This window comes from Drosophila navojoa, chromosome 5 (assembly GCF_054131105.1).
Source record: "Drosophila navojoa isolate 15081-1374.11 chromosome 5, UAZ_NAV_1.0, whole genome shotgun sequence".
Taxonomy (NCBI): Eukaryota; Metazoa; Arthropoda; class Insecta; order Diptera; family Drosophilidae; genus Drosophila; species Drosophila navojoa.
Window position 1 is genome coordinate 12893917 of NC_142893.1, and position 23477 is coordinate 12917393.

The window sequence follows — 23477 nt, forward strand, 5'->3', positions numbered from 1 at the left end:
AAAGCAGGAGCAGGAGCAGGAGAAGTCGAAGGAGTAGGAGGAGGAGCAATAGCTTAGTTTAATTAAATGTTAAGATGAAATTAACTACGACGATCGGTTGAAAACCGCCCAAAACTTAGCATGTAATATTTATTTGTTTGTTGTATGTACGGATAGTTAACACTGAGAAGCCATAGGGAGGAGCATGGGGAGTATGGCGTAGTATCCAGAAATTACCTGAAACAGCAAATAGCAAGAATGAAACACACACACACAGACGAACATGAAGAATGTAAATACAATGAGGGTAAATGAGGAACTAGTGAGGATGTTTCGATATAGCCGAGCGCTACGCTAAGGGAATAATAATAATACTAAAATAAACAAAAAGAGAAACGAACTTTTTATTTAATGATAATTTTGTCGAATAATGTGAACATTTGAAATATTAAACGATAACTAGACCAAAGCTTAAAATATACATGTGTACCTAGCCACATACATACATACATATGGATAAAGAGGGAGCAGCAAGCAGTAGGCGGGAGGCGGGAGGCGGGAGGGAGTTAAGCAACCCGAATGATACTTATTTAGAGTTAAAAAATGAGTACTTATGTAATAACTACGGATATCTATATAATCAGGTGAGAAGATGGAGAAAGAGAAGAGGAAGAATTTAGTCGCTTATTCGTTTGGGCTTCGATTGAAATTTGTTCGCTACAATACCTGAGAAAATTGCCATGCAAACGCTGACCACACAGATCGTTGACATATATCTATATACGCATATATATATATTTATTCATATATATATATTCGTATATACATATATATTCACATACAATCAAAAAAGTAAACAGATATGAGCATATATGAATATATATATATTTTGTATACTTATATTTTATTTAAGAAATCATAATATTAATATCGAAAAGAAATCAAGAGTAAATGTGCCAATTGAAATGTTAAATGCAGACATCAAGAAGACGAAGAAGAAGAAGAAGAAGGGCAATGATTGTTAAACGCCAAAAGTTCCATACGACATTTTGCCACGCGCAAAAGTTTATTTCGAGAGCCGACCTGTTATACACATACATGAATACATATTTAAAAGCCAGTGTCTTAAACAAATATTGTAATTTTGTCTCCTTTAATTTAGTTAATGCGACGATTAAAAAAATATATATATTAATAAAAGTATATATATACATACCGATATGAATAAAGCAAACCAACAAAAAAAAAACTCGCTCAAATAATTGGATTTACACATTTTTAGGGATTTTTTGAAATGAAGAAAGCAAAAATCTTTTGAAAAAGATGGACTAATTTCTATAAGAGCTTAAATTTGAAAGGGTTTCCGAAGGGAAATTCAAATGAAATTAAATCCAGCTTGAGTACTGAACTGTTTTATTTCTAGTTAAGCGATATATTTTTCTCCTATCTTATATAATCAATGTCAAAGTATGCATAGCTTGATAAATAGCCTGTGACAAATACTAATGCAACCTTTGAATAGAATTCAGATAATCCTTTGTCTTTCAGCTGGAAAAGACCAAACAAGGGAGTTACGTGCACTAAAAAAGTTTTAATTTAAATTTTTTGTTGGGTGATCTAGACTAAATAATCAGTTTTAATATTTTGGTAACTTAAGTGTTTGAGAGTATATATACTAATTATTGATCAAATCTATATATCATTTCAGCTTACAAGAACTTTTCTGCTTCTAAGTAAGTATGCTAATGAATATAAGCAATACCTATCTAATCCATATTATAAAGAATTCTGAAATTACAAAAAATAAATCAGTTCAACTCTTAACTAAAAAATAATTCATTTGGACTTTCCGCATAAAATTTAATATAAAAATATTATTTTCCGCAAAAATACATAAGTGTATCCAACTAAAGATACAAATATTATTCTAATTCATAAATCCCCTCTCTTTTGTATTCACAACTCAAACAAAATTAAATTTAATTTCTGTATACTTTGGTTTTTAATAAATAAATCGTTTGTCTTTACAGAGAAGCAAAATGCACGATTAACAATTACTTATTCATATTGGAGACAGATGGGAGACAGAAATGCAATTTCAGCTTATCCTTGGACAAATTTTTGTTGTTGTGTTTTGATTTTATATTTAATAGAGAAAGCGCTGCTTAATACTAAACCTAACTAATGCTTGAGCTGAAGGCCCAGAGCGAGTCCCACGGACAGCAGCCATAGGAGCGCGAGCCGGTGCGCACTGCTCTGGCCGGACTTGGAGCTCTCCGGCGTAATGACGTCCAGCGAATGATCGCCCAGCACCACCTTGGTGGCCACGAATATGTTCTGGGGCAGGATCTGGCAGTAGTAGGTGCCAGCATTTTGCGGACTCGCCTTCAGTATGGTCAGATCGTAGTTCCTCGGATTCAGACTGAAGTTGGGCAGCACCACACTGCTGCCGCTTGTGATGATCTTGGAGTCCTGGTACCAGAGTATGACGTTCTCTGCAATGCATATTTCAATTAGCTTCAATATCAATCGATTCGTTTGCATTCACTTACCCTTTGTGATGTTCTCATCACACTTCAGCACAACATCCTCGCCCAGTATGCCCCGCGTGGTCAGTGTCCTGTTGCGGTATCCTGTCACGCTGGACTTCACAACACCTGTGGGCTTCGTCTGTGGACTGGGCGCACTCTGCTCGTCCGTATCGTAATCGTAGTCATCATTCAGCATCATATCATCGCTGTCCGCATTCGAGGGGTAGGCTAGAAGTGCAAAAGACAATTATTGAGACTTTAATTATTATTTGAAAAAGCTTCATAAAATATCTCATTTGAATGTGTTGCTGTCATTAAAAATCAGAGCACTAAAGATTTGACTTTATAGCCAGACCGCAGCCAACATCACACACACAAGCGTGGGTGGCTCAACCTTGAATTTGGAATTCTTTTACGATCTGATTATCTGAAGTTTTACGAGCGCATCTCGAAACTATGGGGAATATTCAAAATAACAAAAATTATTACTATTTGGTAAAACAATAGGGCCATAAAAACAGCCATGAAATGAAAAGAAACAAAAGCCAAACAAAAACGCAGCTATAACTGGACCTGGTCCATTATGACCCACATTTCCTGGTGGCCAATCACTTGAACGTTTCAATTAAATTGAAATTCAAACCGGGAAGCATTTGTTTTGCCAATGCATTAGGGGCACTCATCAGGCGGTGCTGATGTTGATGTTTGCTTTATAGCTTATATACACTATTCAATAGAGCAATATGCGATGTGGATGTGAATAGAGATGGAGATGGAGATGGGCGAGATAGGTAAATATACAGATACGGAAGCGGATATGATATGAGAGACTGAGATATGTTTATATCGAAATTATTTGTGGATACAGAGATACAGAAACAGATAGAGTGGTACAGAAACAGAAACAGATACAGATACAGATACAGATACAGATATAGATACAGATACAGATATAGATACAGATACAGATACAGATACAGATACAGATACAGATACAGATACAGATACAGATACAGATACAGATACAGATACAGATACAGATACAGATACAGATACAGATACAGATACAGATAAGATACAGATACAGATACAGATACAGATACAGATACAGATACAGATACAGATACAGATACAGATACAGATACAGATACAGATACAGATACAGATACAGATACAGATACAGATACAGATACAGATACAGATACAGATACAGATACAGATACAGATACAGATACAGATACAGATACAGATACAGATACAGATACAGATACAGATACAGATACAGATACAGATACAGATACAGATACAGATACAGATACAGATACAGATACAGATACAGATACAGATACAGATACAGATACAGATACAGATACAGATACAGATACAGATACAGATACAGATACAGATACAGATACAGATACAGATACAGATACAGATACAGATACAGATACAGATACAGATACAGATACAGATACAGATACAGATACAGATACAGATACAGATACATTTGGATATATTCACATACAGATATATAAATAGATACATAAGTGAAGAAGCAGATGCAACTGCAGCCGCACAGATGTACAGATACTAATGCCATTACACACATATTCACATACAGATACATTTACACACACACACACACTAGTGCATATTTAGCCGCAGATGCAGCAGCAATGATGCAGTTGCAGATCCCAGCGCAGCTGCGCCCGGTCGAGTTAAGCCAATTCGCATATTTTTGCTCGCGTTTCACATTTTCAGATATTCATCGCTTCCTTTATATCGCTCATATAAATACACACGCTGTCTGTGTGTTTGTGCTTGTGTGTGTGTATATTTTGTCAAAGTCGAATGGAAAAACATTTCACGGAAATGGGGTCAACTGAAACTCGGGTGCTCGCACACAAAAAATTAAAATAAGCGAATGGAAAGAGAAAACAGTGCGCCAGCCAGCAACAACAACAGCAACAACAACGCCACCCCAACCCCCACCCTAAATCGAGCATAGCCCGTGTCGGTCGGCCGATCGCCGCACCCACATGTGTGCATGCGGCCAACACATTGGTGGCATGGCTTATGCGGACAGTAGCTGTGGCTGTAGCTGCTGCCACTGTCACTGCAGGCTGCCTGTCTGGCGTCGCCGTCGACGTCGCCGCTGACGTCGGCGTCAGTATGTGCTACTTTGTTTTAGTGGTGTCGACAGTGGACACAAAATCGAATAGCATTTCACAACAATGTCCATTTTCACTCTGACAACTGCAGTGCACGCACACACACACACATGTGTATATCACACCCTCGCTCCTCGAGGCAGACAAAGTGTCGGGAGTAAAATTGGAAAAGGGAAACATTTGGACGATTGTGAAAAAGTTTAAATTTACATTCGTATTTCGCTGCTGCCATTTCTCTCTCTCTCTCTCACTCTCTCACTCTCTCTCCCTGTCTTTCAGCTACTGACTGCATTATGGCTGTTGGTTTTTCTTTTATAGTTGTCTTTATTGTATTATTCTTTGCCACACACACACACACACACACGCACACACACTTTATTATAGCCAGTTTTGTCGCCGTCGCTGCTGCTGTTCAGCGTTGCGTGTTGAATTTGTTAGTTGTCATATAGATCGGACACTCGCATAATAACAAACAACTGATAAAGTTGACGCAGACAGGCACAACTAGCAGAATACCCTATATAATTGATTTAATTAAGAGAAAACTTAAATTATAAATATATGTATATATAATAAACAAGTAAAACTTTGCTTAAGTACATCATGCCCTATCTAAGCCTATTACAGGGTATTAGCATGCTTATGGACTATGGTTTTAGTAACTTAATTCATAGCGGATATGCCGACAGCCATGTGCCCGAACTTGTAGTTGACTGAACTTGCTTGAGTTTGGCTACCACCCCCCTCCCTTCCCCAAACTTTGAAATGAATTGAAAATTTTGAAGCTACATTTCACTTGGACGGTAATTTCCTCTATATAATAAAGAGAGAGCATACGCATTGACCCCATCGACTTCGCTCTGTCGTAAATTTTGTGCCATTAACAGCACAAGTAACAATAATAAGAAATTCTTCTCGCTTCCCAGAAAAACGCCAATGAACCGGGAACACAATGGACGCTGCAGTTGATATATGCCGAAGCCAGCGGGCGTTTGCTGGCTTTACTCTTTCGGCTAGCGCTGAAACATGTGCCATTTGTATTATTATGCGGCACTGCATATATATTATTTATTTATGTAAAGAAAAAAGAGCTAAGAGTGAAGGCAAAACTCTTTTGCCATGCAAAAAAATTCAATTGAAAAAAAAAAATAAATAAATAAATAAATGATATTTTAAGCGGTTATTCAGGAATTTATAAACATAAATATTACCTACATATATCAATCAAATTTTAGGAAAATAAAACAACAATAAAAATAAAGAAAAAATGTACAAAGAAAACTTTAAAAATTAAAAATATTTTGTGGGTTGCTTTTTCTACTTTTTTTTACAATTTTCAAATTAGGAAAGTGAAAGAAATTGTTTTTGCTTTTATATTAAAAATTTATAAATAAATCTTTGCGCATGCCAATCAAATTCTTTAAAAATGTAGAGCATTAAAAATCGCATTAAAAAAGACTACAAAAATTTAAAATATTTAGAAAATGATTGCTACATTAACATTTGGAAAAATAGATGGAGAATTTTTAGTAAATCTTATATATATATATATAATATACATATATAAAATTATGACAACATGTAGCACAATTAAAAATAATAGCATTTGACAGTATTTTTTATATATATAAATAATAGACGAGAAATTTAATTGCATTTATTTTTCCACATTTTTTAATTTTTCAATCAAAGTCTCGAAAGAAAAAAAATCTGTTTAGTGTTCCAGATTTCAATTGCAGGAAATTTATTCCCATGGGCCTGAATAGTTTTTATTTATTTTTTTATATCTTGTTGTTCATGCGCTTGGTGTTTAAGATAACAATTGTGAGTTGATCTTGTTTTTTTTTTTCCTGTAGCTTTGTTTCTATTTATGTTTTTATTTTTATTTTTTTCCTGGCTTTAATTGGTACTCAGAATTAGGCCAGAAACAATTTATCATAGGCTGAATGATTCTCGAAAAATGTTTCGGCTAATAACCCCTAGAGTTGGCCCGAACGACGCTGACCAGTGGGTAGCCATAAGCCTGGCGGGCAAAGCCTTTGGCTCATTGCCTTTGCGCTGGATTCTGCCAGTCACTGGAGTCATCCAAGTGCAGCAGTTTTTACTACCTGATAAGCCGACCGAGTGCGAGGCCGAGGCCGAGGCCTAAAAGCGCTCAGCGAGCGCTCTGATCTTTGATCTCCTGTCTGTGTGTCTGTCTGTCTGTCTCATACTGTTGTTTCAGGTTTTCCAACTGCCAGCCCCTACGTGACTGACCCTGGGCTCGGGCTCGGGTCCAGGTTGGCCAACTGGCGAGTGCGTTATACGAGCCGAAAATTATGCTGTTTGTGTGGCGGATGAATGGTGGCAGATAGAGACATGAAGCGAAGCGGATAATGATAATGGCATTCTGGTTCTTTGAAAGCGATCAGGTTACGGCCCGAGGGACAAACAGACAGACAGCCAGCCAGACAGTCAAACAGTGAGGCAGAGATAGAGCCAAGCAGCTCTACCTACGCACCGGCCCAGCTCGGCGGCAGATGTGCAGCAAATTCACAGAACAAACACCCATTGACAAATAACCCACACAGTGGCAGACGAAATTCGCATTCACAATTCACAATTTACAATTCACATTCACAATTCACATTCACAATTTACAATTTACGTTTCGAGTTGAAAGGCCGCGTGTCGTGCGCCCAGTCAAGGGGATTGAGTCGACAGATGTTTGTCGAGCGCATTTGCTCTGGGCAATTATCGAAAGCTGTTCGAATCGAGAATGCAAATCAATGTGCCTCCGAATTAATGGGACAGGGCTGAGCGTGTTGTCCCATAATCGATATTCAATTGCAGGCGATCAAGTGGCCAAGGCAATAGAAACGAAAGTACGATACGAAACCCGATGCACTTACAATTGGAAGTTGCAGCCAAATATAGACGAAGTACATGAATTTCACTTAGCCCCGGCCGAGCAGTTACATTCGATAGGCGCTTGTGCGTGCCTCGCCAGAGTTATTATCAGAGCCACAGAGAGCGCCTCTCAAACACATACTGGCACAGACGGGGGGGAGCGAGAACATGGACAGGGTTTCCCGTTGCCCAAAGTGCACGTGTTGGCACTTATGAGGGGCGGGGCGGAGGCTGGGGCGGGGAGAACTGCGGCCTCGCCAAGTGCTCAGATGCGGGCACATAGCCAAAAACAAAAAAGAACCATGCCTATATATATACACATGTTATTTATTACATATACATATATGTATGTCCATGTGCACATATATGTATGTACATCATGCATGTACTTTAAAATCCAATAGGTCAACAATAGAAGCTAGCACAATCCAAGTCCAAGTCCAGCGACGAGCTGAAGACGCACGCCTGGCGCATACTAAAAAGCGCTGCCCATTCAGAGGGGGGCGGTGCGGATCAGGGCTTGGCTTGGCTTGGCCTAGGGCTCGTGTTCCATTCAAGTGGCTGCGACTGTGACTGTAGCTGTGGCATGTAATTAATATGCGGCACTCCTTTTCCAGCACCGCCAACTATTTAGCGCAAAAGGCAACAGCAATTCTATTTCTTCTCTACATCTCTCTTCTCTTTCCCTTCTCTTTCTCTTTCTATTTCTTTTTGGATTTTAATTCATTGCGCCTCGTTTTGTGACCAGTTCTCTGGTATTATTTATTGCTTCGCCTCGGCCATTCCCTTTCATGTGTGCGATATCCCCACCGCCATCCATAATCCCCAGCCTCGCGATATCGAATTCCAATGCGGCTCAAATCTTATTTTATGAAAGTGATTTCCAAAACATCAAATATTCGTTTAGTTTGCACAATTTGTATTTCATTGAAATATTTAATTGAAAATTTAATTAAAGTATATACATCTGTATACGGTTCTATACAGTCTATAATTTATTCAAATTGTTGACATTTTTATTGATTATGCGTCGCTGTTTCTATTTGTAAATGTTGTAGATATTTTTTTATATTAATAAAATATATATAAAAATTTTTATAAATACAACTATTACAACAACAGGATAAATAACAAATATATATTTACATTTATTATATTTATTGAAATTTATATATTAGTTATTTATTATTTATATATTATTAAAATAATGTGTACAATATTTTGCCACAAAATATATATTTATCTATATTTAATATTATGCTATATTTTTCCATTATATTATATATTATGTGAATTCAAAGCTAAGTCAATATAAAGAGATTAACTTAAAGAATAATAAAATATATACATTTATGGAATATATAAATTATTGTTAAATTTAACATTATAATACATAATTTCTAGCAATTTTGGAGTTGAGTCGAAGCCATAAGCAAAGCTGCGACTGTTCTCAATTGCAACTTATATAAATATAATATGTGATTATTATATATATTATACGATTTTTTATTATTTAATAATATTTAATATTAAAAAGTATATAATATTAAAATAATTAAAAAGTATGCTAAAATAATAATTTTAATAAAATAAAAATTATATTATTATTATATTTTTATTATTATATAAAAATATGTATGGGCTATAATATATTTAATATAAACTAAAAATGATTTTATAATATATATTTTTTTTTATATATATACATTAAAATTATGATTTTACTAAATTTTATTCACTAATAAAATAAAAGTTTACAATACATTCCCAATAAAAATAAAAATTATTTAAATAATTCCCTCTGCATGCTCGATAATAATTTCTCTCAAAATGCTGGTCCAAGGAACTTTGAACGATTCATAAATGTTTGTTTGATTCAATTAAGGCATATTAATGAAAATCGAAAGCTCAGCGCAAAATGTGTATAAAAAAGGAAGATCAATCAAACAAGATTTCTATTAGAATACAATAGAACATGAAATTTGTCTGTAGACGATGCTAAACTCTTTGGTTTTTGTTGCTGCAGCTGAATCATCATCATCATCATGATCAACATGATGATCATGATCATTGTGTGATCAAACCGATTAATGCTGATGTTTTAATGTGGCACAATTTATATAGAAGGCTGAGAGCGTACATAAGAGTAAGAGTTATTGTATGAGTGCTTATATACTCAAGCAGCACTCATTGAATGCAGCGTGCCACAAGCACACACACACACACACACATGCATATATAATAATACCCGCCTCTGACTGCTGTTGCCCCAGTTGAGTGCACACACATACACACAAATACACACACACACATACTTGTGCCGACTCAAGTCGAACCCTGCCTCTATCTCAAGCCGATCCGCACCCGCAGCAGAAGCAGAAGCAGAAGCTGAAGCAGGGGCGGGGGCGGGTGGCATGCAACAGTGGCAGCATGAGCCGCCAATTCGCCAGCTCAGTTCAGTAAATTGATTCTTTAATTGTCGAGAATTGGTTACGAGTTTGTTTAACTCGCTTTGCTGCTTTTGCCGTTGCTTGTGCGGCTTGTCGCCCCTCCTCCTCCTCCTGCTCGTACAATCCATGCCACAGTGCCCCCATCTGAGGCATGACAGCCAACAGGGAATGAGCAATGCTCATGAATCGAGCGGCTTACATGAAGCACTCGTATCTGCATTCGTATCTTCCGTCGTATCTACTGCATCTATACTCCATAGGCATATGGCTGTATGTCTATGGCTGTCTCGGGCATGAGTCAGAGATTCCAAAATAAATATGTATGCAAATACCAGAGGAATTATGCAAAAGACAGACCGAGCCCCTTGTCGTGATCGACCGAGAGGCGACTGTCGAGCGATTCTCAGATTCGCAGTCGTGAAACTCAATGCAACGCGAGAAGAGAGAAGAAGGGCAAAGAGTGCTGGGAAAGAAGGAGAGAGAAGCAAGAAAAAAGGTAAAGGTAAAGGTAAACGCAGACAAGACAAACCAGAGCGAGTCTGATGATCATCATTTGGCTTATTTACCCGTCTCAGGGCGACGGAATTCGAGCCCAATATAATAATGCGCCGATATTGATGGCCATTTCATAGGCAGACTTTGAGCTGAGGCTGCAAGAGTTTTTAGGAGATTCGCAAAGGCTGCTCACCCTCTTCAATCCAATCAAACTGATAGCAATCGCATTGTTTATGGCCAAAGGGGTTAGCCTAGGGGCTACAGGGAGCAGCAGAGGATCTCCCTCTCACTCTCCCTCTCTCTCTCACTCGCTTTGTTCGAAAAACACACATTCTCACGCTGCTGCGACACGCTTGCCTAACTAAAAAAAAATCGAAACAAGGAGCTGCGGTATATCGCCCTCTGCCCTACCCTGTTTACCTGGTTACTGTTGCTAACATCCTCATTCATTGTGCTTCCTGTTGTTGTTTTTGTTGTTTTTGTTGTGTTGTCGCCTATTAGGCATCTATGGAATAATTAACAGCGTAACCGATATGCGAATGAATGGCACACACACAAACACACACACACACCCCATGGTGCTGCCATTCGAAATTGGCATACTCACTTCCGATTGAATGAGTGCCTGCATCTATATATACATATATATACTATATATTATACATAATCGAGGGAGTGCTGGCGCTGCACTCGGTTTATTGATCGTGATAAATAACTGCATTAATGTGACAGCTTTCGCCTATAAATTAGAGATTTTACAGTTTGCATTCAACTAGCAAAAAGTAAAAAAAAAAAAAAACAGTTAATATTTATCAATTCACTTAATGTGCATTATGATTGAGCAATAGCTGAAACGAGTTTCGCTTGCTTTTAAATGCCAAGAGTTTTCAACACAACAAATGACAAATGATCAAGTTTCTTAGGAAATCTCTGATGTGATGTAGATCTTCTTTGGGCATTCCCCAGAGTGAATCAGTTGTCATCACCGCAAAAGAATGTGATGTGATTGAAATGTATAAAAATAGAATATTTAAATTTCTTCTACACAACAGCAGGATGTATATAAATCTATTTTAAGCACCGCCCTCTAATCCTCCGGGCACGAGTGTGAATCACAGCAAATTGTTCTCAAAGTATTTCGTCAATCTTTTAATGCCGCGCAAAGTTCAGCGCAGTTGACTTGTAGAATTCTCTCTATATAGGTCAAAAATTGTTCAATAAATTCCAAAAGACTCACACACACACACACATATATACAGAGAGACAATCATTAGTATTTAGTTGAATCTGATCAAGTTAGTTCAAAGGGTCTCCACACACAGAGATTAGATTATGCGCTTACAATTGCAACAGATTTCCGCTGCACTAAAACTTGGATTATATATACATATATACATATATAGTTGGCTCTACCAACAACTTACCCAGGGCAGATCGGGCGATCAGTAGCACTGCCAGCAGCAACAGCAATTGATTCTTTCGGACTGTTCCCGACACCATTTTCGTAGTTCTCTCTTAACTGCTCGACACTCGAAAGTAATATGATAATGGAGATTGGGGAATATATTCTGGCAACGTTCTTAAACTGTGTCACACGTCTTCGCCTTCGTCTTCGTCTTGACTGTTGCTTGTTTATTATTCTTGAGATTTCCCACAAAATCACACAAATTATTGCCGAGTAATTAATTTTTGAAGTTGATTTCGTTGCCGTTCAATGTCCCAATTTTCAGCCTACATATTCAGCACTTTTCCACAAAAGAAGCGTAATTACTCTGCTTTGTAGTTATTTATTTAATCTCTTCTTCTTGCGTTCTTTCTTTCTTTATTTTTTTTTGTTATTTTAGTATTTTGATTTCTGGCTGCGTTCACACTTCACTCAATCCGGCACAGATAAACGAGCTTCACCAAAAAACTTTCTGTGTTCACAGTTAATCCAGGGGAAGAGTTCCAGCCGATAACGTTCCGATCTGCGTCTACGCACAAAAGTTGACTGCACGAACTCGCCTCTGTCGCATTGTTGGCGAGGCGCGAATTTATGAATTTAACTTTTCCAATTCGTTCGTTCGGCTTTCGGCTTTTGTCTGTTCGGCTTTCGGCTCTCGTCTGTTCGGCTCACTGGGATTCACTGCACTGTTTGCCGCAAGAGCGCTGAAGCGAATGCCGTTCGTCGCATAGTTGTTGGCCACAGCGTTGTGTTGGTGGTTGAAGAGAGAGCGAGGCAGAGGCAGTGCACAATGTCAGAGAGTTTGGCTAAAGAGAGCCGAAGCTATATTTAAAGAGAAACGTGCACTGGCTTCCATTGACGTTAACGGCTGTTATTCCATTACAAATTTAAATTGCAATTGATGAAGGATAGTTTAATTTACAATCATATTTATTAATTAATTAATATTTATTTATACAAAATTATGAAATATAAGTTTCAAATCAATATTGAATTATTATTTTAAAATTTTGTTTGTTAAAATAATTAAACATTTAAATAAAAAAATATACAAAATAGGTACTACAATAATATTGTTGAATTTATTTTTTCTATAACATAAATATTTTCATATAGAAATTATTATTACAAATTCTGTAGGGTATATCTATTGAAATATTATCATGAACTTTACCTTTTTCCATATGATGTCTGAACTTATGAACCATGTCTGAAAACCGTTGAGGCGAGTTTCCAAGTTTCCTGGCATGTTCTCAATCCGAGCATGTGATTGACGTGTTTTTCTAATCTAAAATCTAAATTATTCATTTGATGCATCGTTAATCGTTTCAAGTCATTAAAAATTACTTACCTACAGATGATTATTTTGCTACCGAACCAGGCAGTTGTTTTCAGCATATATAAGCTTTTCTGGTTTGCTCAATTGCGGAAATGCCAGGCAAAAATACCTTAAGTAATCAGCTAATGGAATGTCTACAATATATGGAAACGTTTACAAAATAATAATCATAGGAACATCTGATTTACAAGTGCTCCCAGCTGGTTTCCTGATTGATTTTAGATTTCACTGTTGATATCTTGCTTGAGACACGAAAAGAAAAACTGTACTTGGATTAGCTTTAATAAATTAATAAATTTAAGATGTATACGCCTTCAGAAAGTGAAAGGACTATATTGGTGTTATGTTATATCCGTATATGCTTTATATAAATTGATTTCTATATATGTATATAGTATATCTATTATTTATACGGATTCTTTTGACGTAGCAAGGTAAAAATCTGTTCAAATCTAATTTTTCCTTTAGCTTCTATTGTCCATCTATCTTTATATTCTATCTACTATCTAATATTCTATAATTTCTATTTTCCTTCTACTTATATCTACTACCTACTATCTAGTATATATCTTCACTGATTGAAAATTGAAAATTCTAGTAGTTAAATAAAGCAATATCAAGTTATTTATGCTAATTAACGTTCGCAACTCCCATTTATGTATTTAAAATTTAACATTTAGCGGAAAGGAATCTCTTGCTCAGAATGCAGGCTAAACATATGTGAAACATACATATCTGACACATTTAAACAAATATGTTAACATATATACATACAAATACGTTGACATATATAGTATGCACTCTATGTAGGTTAACTGAAAGGCAATCGGTTGGCAATTAATTTGGTATTCGGCTCGCAAAATGGCATGCAAAAGTAAATGCAATTATATCATGTTCATCTGCTTAAGGCATTCCTGTGCCAAATACTTTCGTATTTATTGGGCATTGCAAATTTTCGTAGCGAGCAATTTGCTGGCGTTTTCCATTTAAATATGTTCTACATGCTGCAGTTTCTCAGAAGAGACGCACAGACGAGCTGCGATGCATGAGCTGCACTGATGCAGTCTCCAGTTGCAGTTTGCTTAATGAAATTGCAGCGTTCCCAGCAAAATGTTTTGTATGGGAAGCCGGACGATTGGCAAGCGTTGCTGTGATTTACTCCAGCAACAGTCCGAGAGGCTGACTGGGGGAGCAGATGCAGTTACATACACATACACATACACATATGATTGCTCGTGTGGGCAGACAGTGTCTGGCAATAACTGTATGAGAAGACACATGTAACATGCAATGCAACATTTGCTGATGTCTTGTCGAGTTGAAGCGAGACAAACAAACAATTAAAATTAATCTACGACCATAAAACAAAGTGCGTATTGTGCGAGAGTATCTCGCGGATGCATTATGCATATCTATCTATGTGTCTGTGTGTGTGTGTGTGTGTGTGTGCACATTCATCTTGTTGTTTGTGTTGCCTTATGTTGGGGACTGTTGTTGGTTGGGCTGCCTGGTTGCCAAGTTTTGTAAACATCCGCAAAATCTCCAGATTTGGGGGCAGCAGCATCTGAGATTTTCTTCGTTTTTTTTCCATCTCCAACTGCACATGTTCGCGCCTGCAGCTAAGCTGAGCAAAGCAATGCGAGGATATTAATCAAATATTTATATTTACACGTAGACAACGCACACATTGTTGCTGGTAGGCAGAGGGGCGGAGGCGGCGGCAGAGGCAGAGGCAGCTACGGCGGCGGCATTCACCAAATTTTCTGAGAATTTCTTTACAACTTTGAAAACAAATTAATCAAATAAACAACAGCGACAATTCAGATATATGTATGTATGTGTGTGTGTTGGTTAAAAGCTGTGCAATGTCTGCATAGAGCAACAATCAAACAAGATCTTTCTAGCTTCTAGCTGCCTCTTATCTCAGTCGCTGCGCAGACTCCACAGCCGCCGGCTAAGAGAGCCGCAATGGACGACAGCAAAGAGAGCGTTAGAAATTATGTTGAGTTGGCAACGCGAGTCACACGTACAGTCGAGCAAATATGTTGTGACCGAGTGTGTGTGTGTGTGTGTGTGTATTGGTGTGTGGGAGTGTGTGTCGGGGGTTGTTTTGATGGTGTTTGTGCAAAAGAGCAGTTCATGATGGATGAAACAGGACCCACGGCCTCAGCAAAAAAGCAACTGAAGTAATTGTTTGGAATTGGAAGTGTCAGCAAATGTGCGAAAGAATTTCAATCTTCCACCGAGCAATATACTCACTCCACATATGTAAACATGCACTGAGAAAAATGGGAAGAGAGAATAAATTCAAAACAACTTCTACAACAAATAAATAATATAAATGAAAAAGGCAAAATTTAAGAATATAATAATAATAATTAACAATTAATTAATTAAAATTATAGATAAAAATATAAAAATAATATTAATCAAAATTTTAGGTGTATAATATTTTAGAAGCAATATATTAAATAAATAATATGTGCATATTGAAAAGAAATAAATTGTAATATATTTATAATAATTATTAAACTATTTTAATAAAAAGTATATCGCCAAAATTTGTATATACTAAAAAAAATTTATTGAATTTATTTTATTAACTATATATTTACTAATAATAATCTACATAAAATAAATAAAAATTTAATTTATTATCTATATGTTTATATACAACTATTAATAAACCATTCTATTAATAATAAAATAAATATATTAAATTATTTTTAATACTTGCTTATAAAATTATAAGTTCAGTAAAAGTAAAACACTGTTACTGGTTAATGATATATTATTATAAATAAAAACAAATTAATAAATATTAAAAAAAAAACAACAATAATCAGATAAAGAAATAAATGATTGCGATAGATATAAATATAAATAATGTAAAGACTTTACAATATGATTTTACTTTAATATTTGTTTATTTTTTTCAAATTTAATAATACTTGAATATATGTATATTATTGATATTATCATTATCGTTTAAATTTATTTATAATATATTTCATAGCTGCTTCCTTCACAGTGTATTTCATATTGCACTGACCTAGGAATCGTAACGTTCCTGCACACATAGCACACAATATACAGCCACATACACATACTCATACACACACCATACCCATACACATACGCATTGTCATGTGAACACCCTCGATAAGTCAACAGCTTTACGGCATTTAGGCCATGGGCTGACTTTTATTCTGTGGAGTTACATTTTGCGGTCGCATTCGCGCATGGGCATGCGATGCATACCAAATGCCAAACTCCACTTGAGCGACATCTCCATATATGTATGTATGTACGCCATTGAGTCCTGTAAATTTCCAATTGGGTAGCTGCTGTGAGTCATCGGCCATCATCATTCGCGTTTGTGTTCGCGTTCGCATTCGCATAGTTTTCGTTTTTATTTCCTTTTTTTTATGCTGCAGTCGTCCTACACGATTCGTGGTGTGCTCTTCTTATTCTCTGCGAGAAGCGACGCGAAACGGCGCAACGGCACGAGCAAAGCGACCAAACAACCAAAGCAACCCACGCAAAAGTTCAGTTTCTCAGTGTCGCTCAGTGTGAACGGGTTTCTTCGGGTCTGGTTAAAGCCAAATAAAAACAAATAACCGAAAAAAAATAAATATACATAAGTGATAAGGATTTCCAGCTCAACTGCAGTCGAGTTAAAATTAAAAAAAAAAATAAAAAATAATTATAATAAAATGTGGCGAATGACGCATCTCCTGCTGCTGGCACTCAGCATTGGATCTCTGTGGATGTCAGGTACAAATCCTGCCGCATTACATTATCCAGCTGGATTCCAATTAGAATCTGTTCAATGTTTTCGAATACAAGTTCTTCGGTTCATTCACTTCACGCACAGACAATTATTTATAGCACACTTGGCATTCATAACGACTCACACACACACACACACACATTTGCAATTTGTGCTAAAATCTATGGCATCTGTTTTTATGGAATATTCATGCAGATGACTTTTTGATCCATTAGCCTTGTCTCTACACATCTTAGCCAATTGAGCGATGCCAACATACCAAGTTTATCAATCATACGTCATGTTGACAGATCTGCCAATTGTATAGATATGTAGTATATATTCCCTTAAGATTTACCACATTTCATTCTTATTGCATAAAAACTATTCAGAGAATAGATATAATACTCTTGCCAAGGTTGCCCCGCTCGATTCATTGTTGCCATATGGCATCCACTTTGCATCTCTGTGGACTATAAAATGTTGCTGGGTAAACAATCCTTCAAGTTGTATAAGCACATAGATTATGGCGTGATTAGCCAAAGTGCCTCCTGCAGTCTATCCAAAACTAGATGCATAACACAAAGTGCAAAACGGGAAAATGTGAGAATGCGCGAGGAGGCAACGCTCAAGAAATCGATGGATTAACACAACCCAACACAATTCAACCCAACCCAACCCAACTTAACCCAACTCAGTCCCTCTCTCTAGTGCATTGGCCTCCCTCGGCGACCTGCTAACTAACATTTTAGCGGCAGCATTTAACGGCCTACGCCAATTTGCATACGCCGATTACTTTGCAAACTATTTAAATATCTTTAAAGCGAGCTAGACCTTAAAATAATCTATAAAATATTAGCGATGAGCAAAGCGAACTTTGGGTAAATTTTTGATTTCTTGTGTAGCATTTGAGTTAAGAATTTAATATTTAATAAGCTTGGAGTGAAATAGTATATTGGCTTTATGTTAGGGCCCATAGAGCTAGAATTTCTTCTAAGTACTTCTATGTATTGTTACTTGTCAAAGTTAATATAATTATTATTATTAATATTTTATTTATCTATCATCTAGCGCATAAAAATTAGATATTTTACATATTGACCACGAATTAAAGTTTAATAATTTTCTATAATTTTTTAAATTAAATTGGAGCACTTTTAAGCTTTCAAAATTGTTAAATAGATGGGCTTATGAATTACCATTTGCTCCTCTAAAACTCTATCAATTTTGTCTTCAAATTCCTATAAAAATTTTTTGTTGTTTAATGTAACTCTAAGCAAACTAAGTTTTATTTTTAAGAAACAATTTAGTTTACTTTTAGTTCACTTTTCGATAAGAGTCTAATATGTAAATTTAGCTGATTTAAAATAACATTTAAGCACAACAACATAACATATTTTGCCTGCCTAGAAGAGCTTAAAGTGCTTAAAGAGCTTGCAAAATCATTTTGAGTCGGGCGAAGCTTAAGAGAGAAAATTTAAGAGAACCATAAATTTCAAACCAGAATCAATGCGCTCTTCATTTTAAAATTTTTATTAGATTTTTTATTGCAATTCTTGGAAATACATTCAGCAGCATAATTATGTTTGTATATATCATATATAAATATGTATTTGTATGTAAATGTATACACATGTATGTGTTAATGTCACTGTCATATAATAATAATAGAATATTGAATGGAATATTTCGCCGAGTCTGTTAACAAGCTCGAAACTATTCGCATATTAATGAATGCAAATGTCAAGTTATTCATTTCTATTCACATCCAGTTAACTATTCACAATATGGCCATAGACCCATCTATAAGAGAATCGAACTTATCGACAATAAAGTCACGTCTAGACGTATATTTAGCAATAGAGAATTTCCTTGTAAACCCGCGCAAATCATCTATGGGAATCGCGTCTTGTGGTCGACCGAAGCGATGACAAATTCATGAAATTCGGAAGACGGCGCACCACCACCAAACCACCGAACCACCGAGCACCACTGACTCGGCACCACCGTGCCGATGAGCTGTACGCACTTGTGTGGCTAACCGCAAATGGACAAATTAGTGTCACAGCACACACTCATCCTCGTGGAGTGGTCACTGGGAGAGGGGACAATGAGCACATTGGATAAAAATATCAACATGATTAAAGTGACTTTGAATAATCAAGCCGCTAAATGAATCAAATGAGGGAAATGAGTGCATGAATGGGCGAATGAATTGTGTTCTTTTTTAATTATTATTAATATGTAAACATCATTGACAGTTGAGCTACTAATGAAGGCTTGAGAATTTAGATGGTGCAGCTTTGACCTTGATCCTTTTTGTAAGGCGAGTGGATGAGGAGAAGTCTCTACAGAGGCGAATATATAGGAAGATGTCTCTATAGAGACGAATAGATAGAAAGGTGTCTCTAGTGAGTGGAATGAATAAAGGGAAATCAATTCGTCTTTATATGTCTAGGCAATATCTATATAAAGAAAAGTCTATCAAAGAGAAGTGTTTGCAGAGACGAATAGATAAAGAGGAGTTTGATTAAAAGCGTAGATAAAGGGAAGTTAATTCGACTTTTATGGTCCAGGCAATATCTATATAAAGATAAGTCTATTCGTCTACTTGTCTCTATAAGTATATCAAGCCTAAGCAACAAGTTATAACATTACTTACAAGTTGCTCCAGAATTCTATAAAATAATATAGCTGTTGATGATAGTCTTCATATGTCTTATAGGATGGGTCATGGTGGTCTGAATGGTCATCTCTTTGCTTGTTATATATGTCGGGGCGCATTACGACATATATATGTATTCGTTCTAAACCAAGCAATCTTGAATTACATTTATCCATGAGTTCACTCCATAATACCCCATATGTTAACCAAATAAATAATCTCGTAGCTCCCTTTTAAAATGTTTGTTTATGCATCTATCTGCTGTTTAAGCAAATTTTAAGTCAAGTCAGCATAGAATTTTAAGGAATAGAATAGAATAGCTAACTTATATATAATTGATATCATTATTATTTATATTTAAGTTACTTAAATTAAAACTAAAAATTACAATGTCATTACAAATATCTGAGAAACATTTACTGATTGCAACTTGGTTTATAATTGCCATATCGATTATATTTAAACTGGTTTGCAACTAGCTAAAATGTTAATTACTATTATTAAGTATATATAGCTATAAGTGCAGCTAGTAGTTGACAGGTCTTTGGGTTTTAATAAAATTCCGCATTTAGAGCTGTTGCTTAACTAGCAACACTTTGACCTATAATTAGATTTAAGTTTATAATTTCTATTGCTCAACTATTTCGATATTTTTCACTTATCTAATTGCTGCAATTACCAACTACACTTCACATGCTTAATGGGTATTATTCCAGTTAAGTACAAGTATTCATGCATCTCAGGTCGCGCACAAAGCTCTTCAGCTTTCTATAGCTGTGACCCAATTTCCGTAGACTCCCACAAGTTGGTGGCTAAGCGTTCGATATGCTCGATAAACAGGATAAATAAATTAGCACACGCTGTGGCTGTGGCTGTGGCTTCTAGCGGGTATTTGCCAATTTGAGCGAGGAGCTAAAAGTGCAAATGACGCAAGCGAACCATATTGTGGGAGCCTTGACATAAATCAATATACAAAGCATACCCGTGTTTGAAATCCCGAAAAATGTCTGTCCCGAATGACAGACGGACGAAGGGACGGACGGACGCATAGACAATTCCCGCTGAAACACATAATGACCTCGAAGCGCTGACATGGCGTGGCGTGGCATGGCATGGCACGGCTGGGCATGGCATGTGTGTGGAAAGACTCTCGGAACTATGGGCACTATGAGCTGTGAAATGGGCGTTGACACGCTGCCAGGGGCCAGAGCTGCGCCCATTTCCTAATGGTTTTATGTTGTTGTTGCCGTCGAGTGGGTGTAGCTGGGAGTTTGGGAATCGAAGCTTAGGCCCAGCTAAGCTCGAAAATCTGAGAGTTCGTGGACGGGGGCGGGACGGGTCGGGTCTGCCTCAGAGTGGTTTTCAATGCATAATTGGAGCTTAATTACGTCCAGGTGTGCTGTTGACCTTGCCTCGCCCATATTTACTAATCTATGTGTACGAATTTCAGCACACGCCGAGGAGATGTCGAGCGACTATGAGAATGAGAACGAGAATGACTATGGGGAGGATGATTCAGCGCGCTCGCCTGGCAACCTGGCCAAGTCGACGGCGGCTCCACTGGTGCCCTTCTTCAACCAGAAGGCGGCCGTCGTGCACGTCGATGCGAGTGCGAGCAATGTGAAGATCGACTGCCCAGTGAAGAACTACGATGGTATGACTGATGATTGGGGGTCAGTTGAGATGCGCTCGGGTTTTTCATGTTCCATTCCGTTGCAGCCAAACACCATGTGATTCTCTGGTATCGCGAGGAGACGCTGGTCGTGAACGGCAATCAGTCGGTGATCGACATCTACAAGCTGGACAGCCCGTTCGTGCTCGTCGCCCCCCTGGCCAATGCGACGGGCCACAGCTTCCACTGTGAGGTGCTGCCGTCGGGTGTGCGGCGCGACATCTCCGTCAAGCTGGCACCGACGCCACCCAGTCCTCCGCAGCCAAACGCGACGCCCGCTGGCCACAGCTCGGCCCCGCCAGCGCTCAGCTGGCCAACAGCTCTGAAATGTCTCATTCTCGGTCTACTTATCCATGCACATTTCTAAGCCACAACAAAATCCACAAAATCCACAAAATATATCTCCAACAACACACATTTAACTAATGAATGCACCACCGGCACCACCGGCACCACCTTGTACTTTTTCAACTGGCAAAAGGATTTACTGAACAGCGCACAATCAAGGACGAGCTTCTATCCAAAATAGTTCAATCTGAGCAAAACTCTCGCATTAGCCAATGCCTTGGTTCCATTACCTCCCCCCAGCAGGTGGAGCTTGCATGGATTGCTTCTCTAATTAGGTGTTGCTTTATTAATCTAGATTAGCCATAAGAGATTATATATATATATATAGTATGTATATATGCGCCTATATACAAATGTTGAACGTATCTGCTTTATTATATATATATATATATACACAAATATATTTGAAAATGCTTATCAATTATAGGATCAATAGCTGCTAGACGAGAAACCACAAAAAGTATATAGAATTTACAATTAACTATGTTATTATCAATCGAATTCAGTTGCCTTAGCTAAGAGTTTGTTGTTTCCTTATCAAAATTCTATAAATACATGTTTTTTGAAGTATTCTTAGCAAAGAAATTTAACTTAAGTAACTAGCTTAACATATAAGATTCCAGCAGTAACAAATAGTTCATAATTTCAATAGATCTTTATTTTATATACAAGATATTATTTTTGTTAAAACTGCAACGAAACAAATGCATAAAATGTAATATTTCCAAGTGTCTTAAACCGAATACAAAGAAGAATAAATATACAGAAGTATTTTGAAAATCGAATTGGAGCTCTTTACATTTTGCAGCAGTGCAATCAATGCAACAACAAATAAAAATAAAAACTTCAATTTCAGCCTTTCATAATGAGTGTTTCGTGAAGGAAAACCCACCCTTAGAGGGCACACACTCAGAGTTCCATAGAGCGCATAGTGGAGCGAATAGGGGCGACTGCAGAAGTAAACACCCGCCGCGCTAGACAGAGACAGACTCTGTCCCTCTCCCTCTTCCACTCTCTCTCAGTCTGTCTGTCTTTCAGCAGCTGCAGTTTGTGGGTAGGAATTCCGCAATGTGCGCAGGACATGCAGGCCATATGGCCTGGCAGGCAGGCAGGCAGCCAAGCACAATGGGCCAGGCAGAGCCAGGGTGGTGGAACCGACGCAAGCCAAGCGCGGCTCAAGAAACACGAAACTTCCTGCGGCAGTCGACAACGACACGGCGACCAGGACACAGCTCGCAACAAATCTGTGCTGCACCTCAGCGATAAACGACGACTACTTCAGGCAGCTTAGACCAGATTCAAATGATTCCCAGCACAGAAAGCATTGATGCGGCTCAAGCTGGCCTTGAGTCTCCCAGCAACATGGGAGTCTGGAGCGAGCAGAGCCATTGCAATCAGCTGCAGACGGCCGCCGAGGTCTATCGTCGCATATTGGAGCGCATGCAGCGGGAAGCTGGCTGCCAGGACAACAACAGTGCAGCTCATCCATACGAGGAAGTCCTGAAACAAATTTGGATAGCGACTTTTACGGGCCACAACATCTACTATAGAGCGTAGCAAGGGAGCAAGAGTAACACTCTAGTTCATAGAGTCTATAGAACAGAATTGCTGTATATATCTACATATCAATTAAATCATCTACATATAAGCGTTATAGTATTAAATTTATCCTAAGCTGAACTGAAACCAAATAAAAAATACACAACTTCATGTCTTTCTTTC

The 23477-nt window shown here is 37.5% G+C and overlaps 2 protein-coding genes across 2 annotated transcripts; one reads left to right on the forward strand and one right to left on the reverse strand.

Annotated features, from left to right (window-relative positions):
- Positions 1–1957: 1957 nt before the first annotated feature.
- Positions 1958–12669, reverse strand: babos (immunoglobulin domain-containing protein babos). The gene is made up of 3 exons (XM_018106029.3): positions 11940–12669; positions 2532–2738; positions 1958–2474 (listed from the first exon to the last, which is right to left on the reverse strand). Exons 1-3 carry the CDS (start codon positions 12013–12015, stop codon positions 2161–2163), a joined length of 597 nt encoding a protein of 198 aa, XP_017961518.1. The 5' UTR covers positions 12016–12669; the 3' UTR covers positions 1958–2160.
- Positions 12670–16719: 4050 nt separating this feature from the next.
- On the forward strand, positions 16720–21789 carry LOC108654570 (uncharacterized). The gene is made up of 3 exons (XM_018106031.3): positions 16720–17075; positions 21186–21389; positions 21455–21789. Exons 1-3 carry the CDS (start codon positions 17015–17017, stop codon positions 21772–21774), a joined length of 585 nt encoding a protein of 194 aa, XP_017961520.1. The 5' UTR covers positions 16720–17014; the 3' UTR covers positions 21775–21789.
- Positions 21790–23477: the final 1688 nt, after the last annotated feature.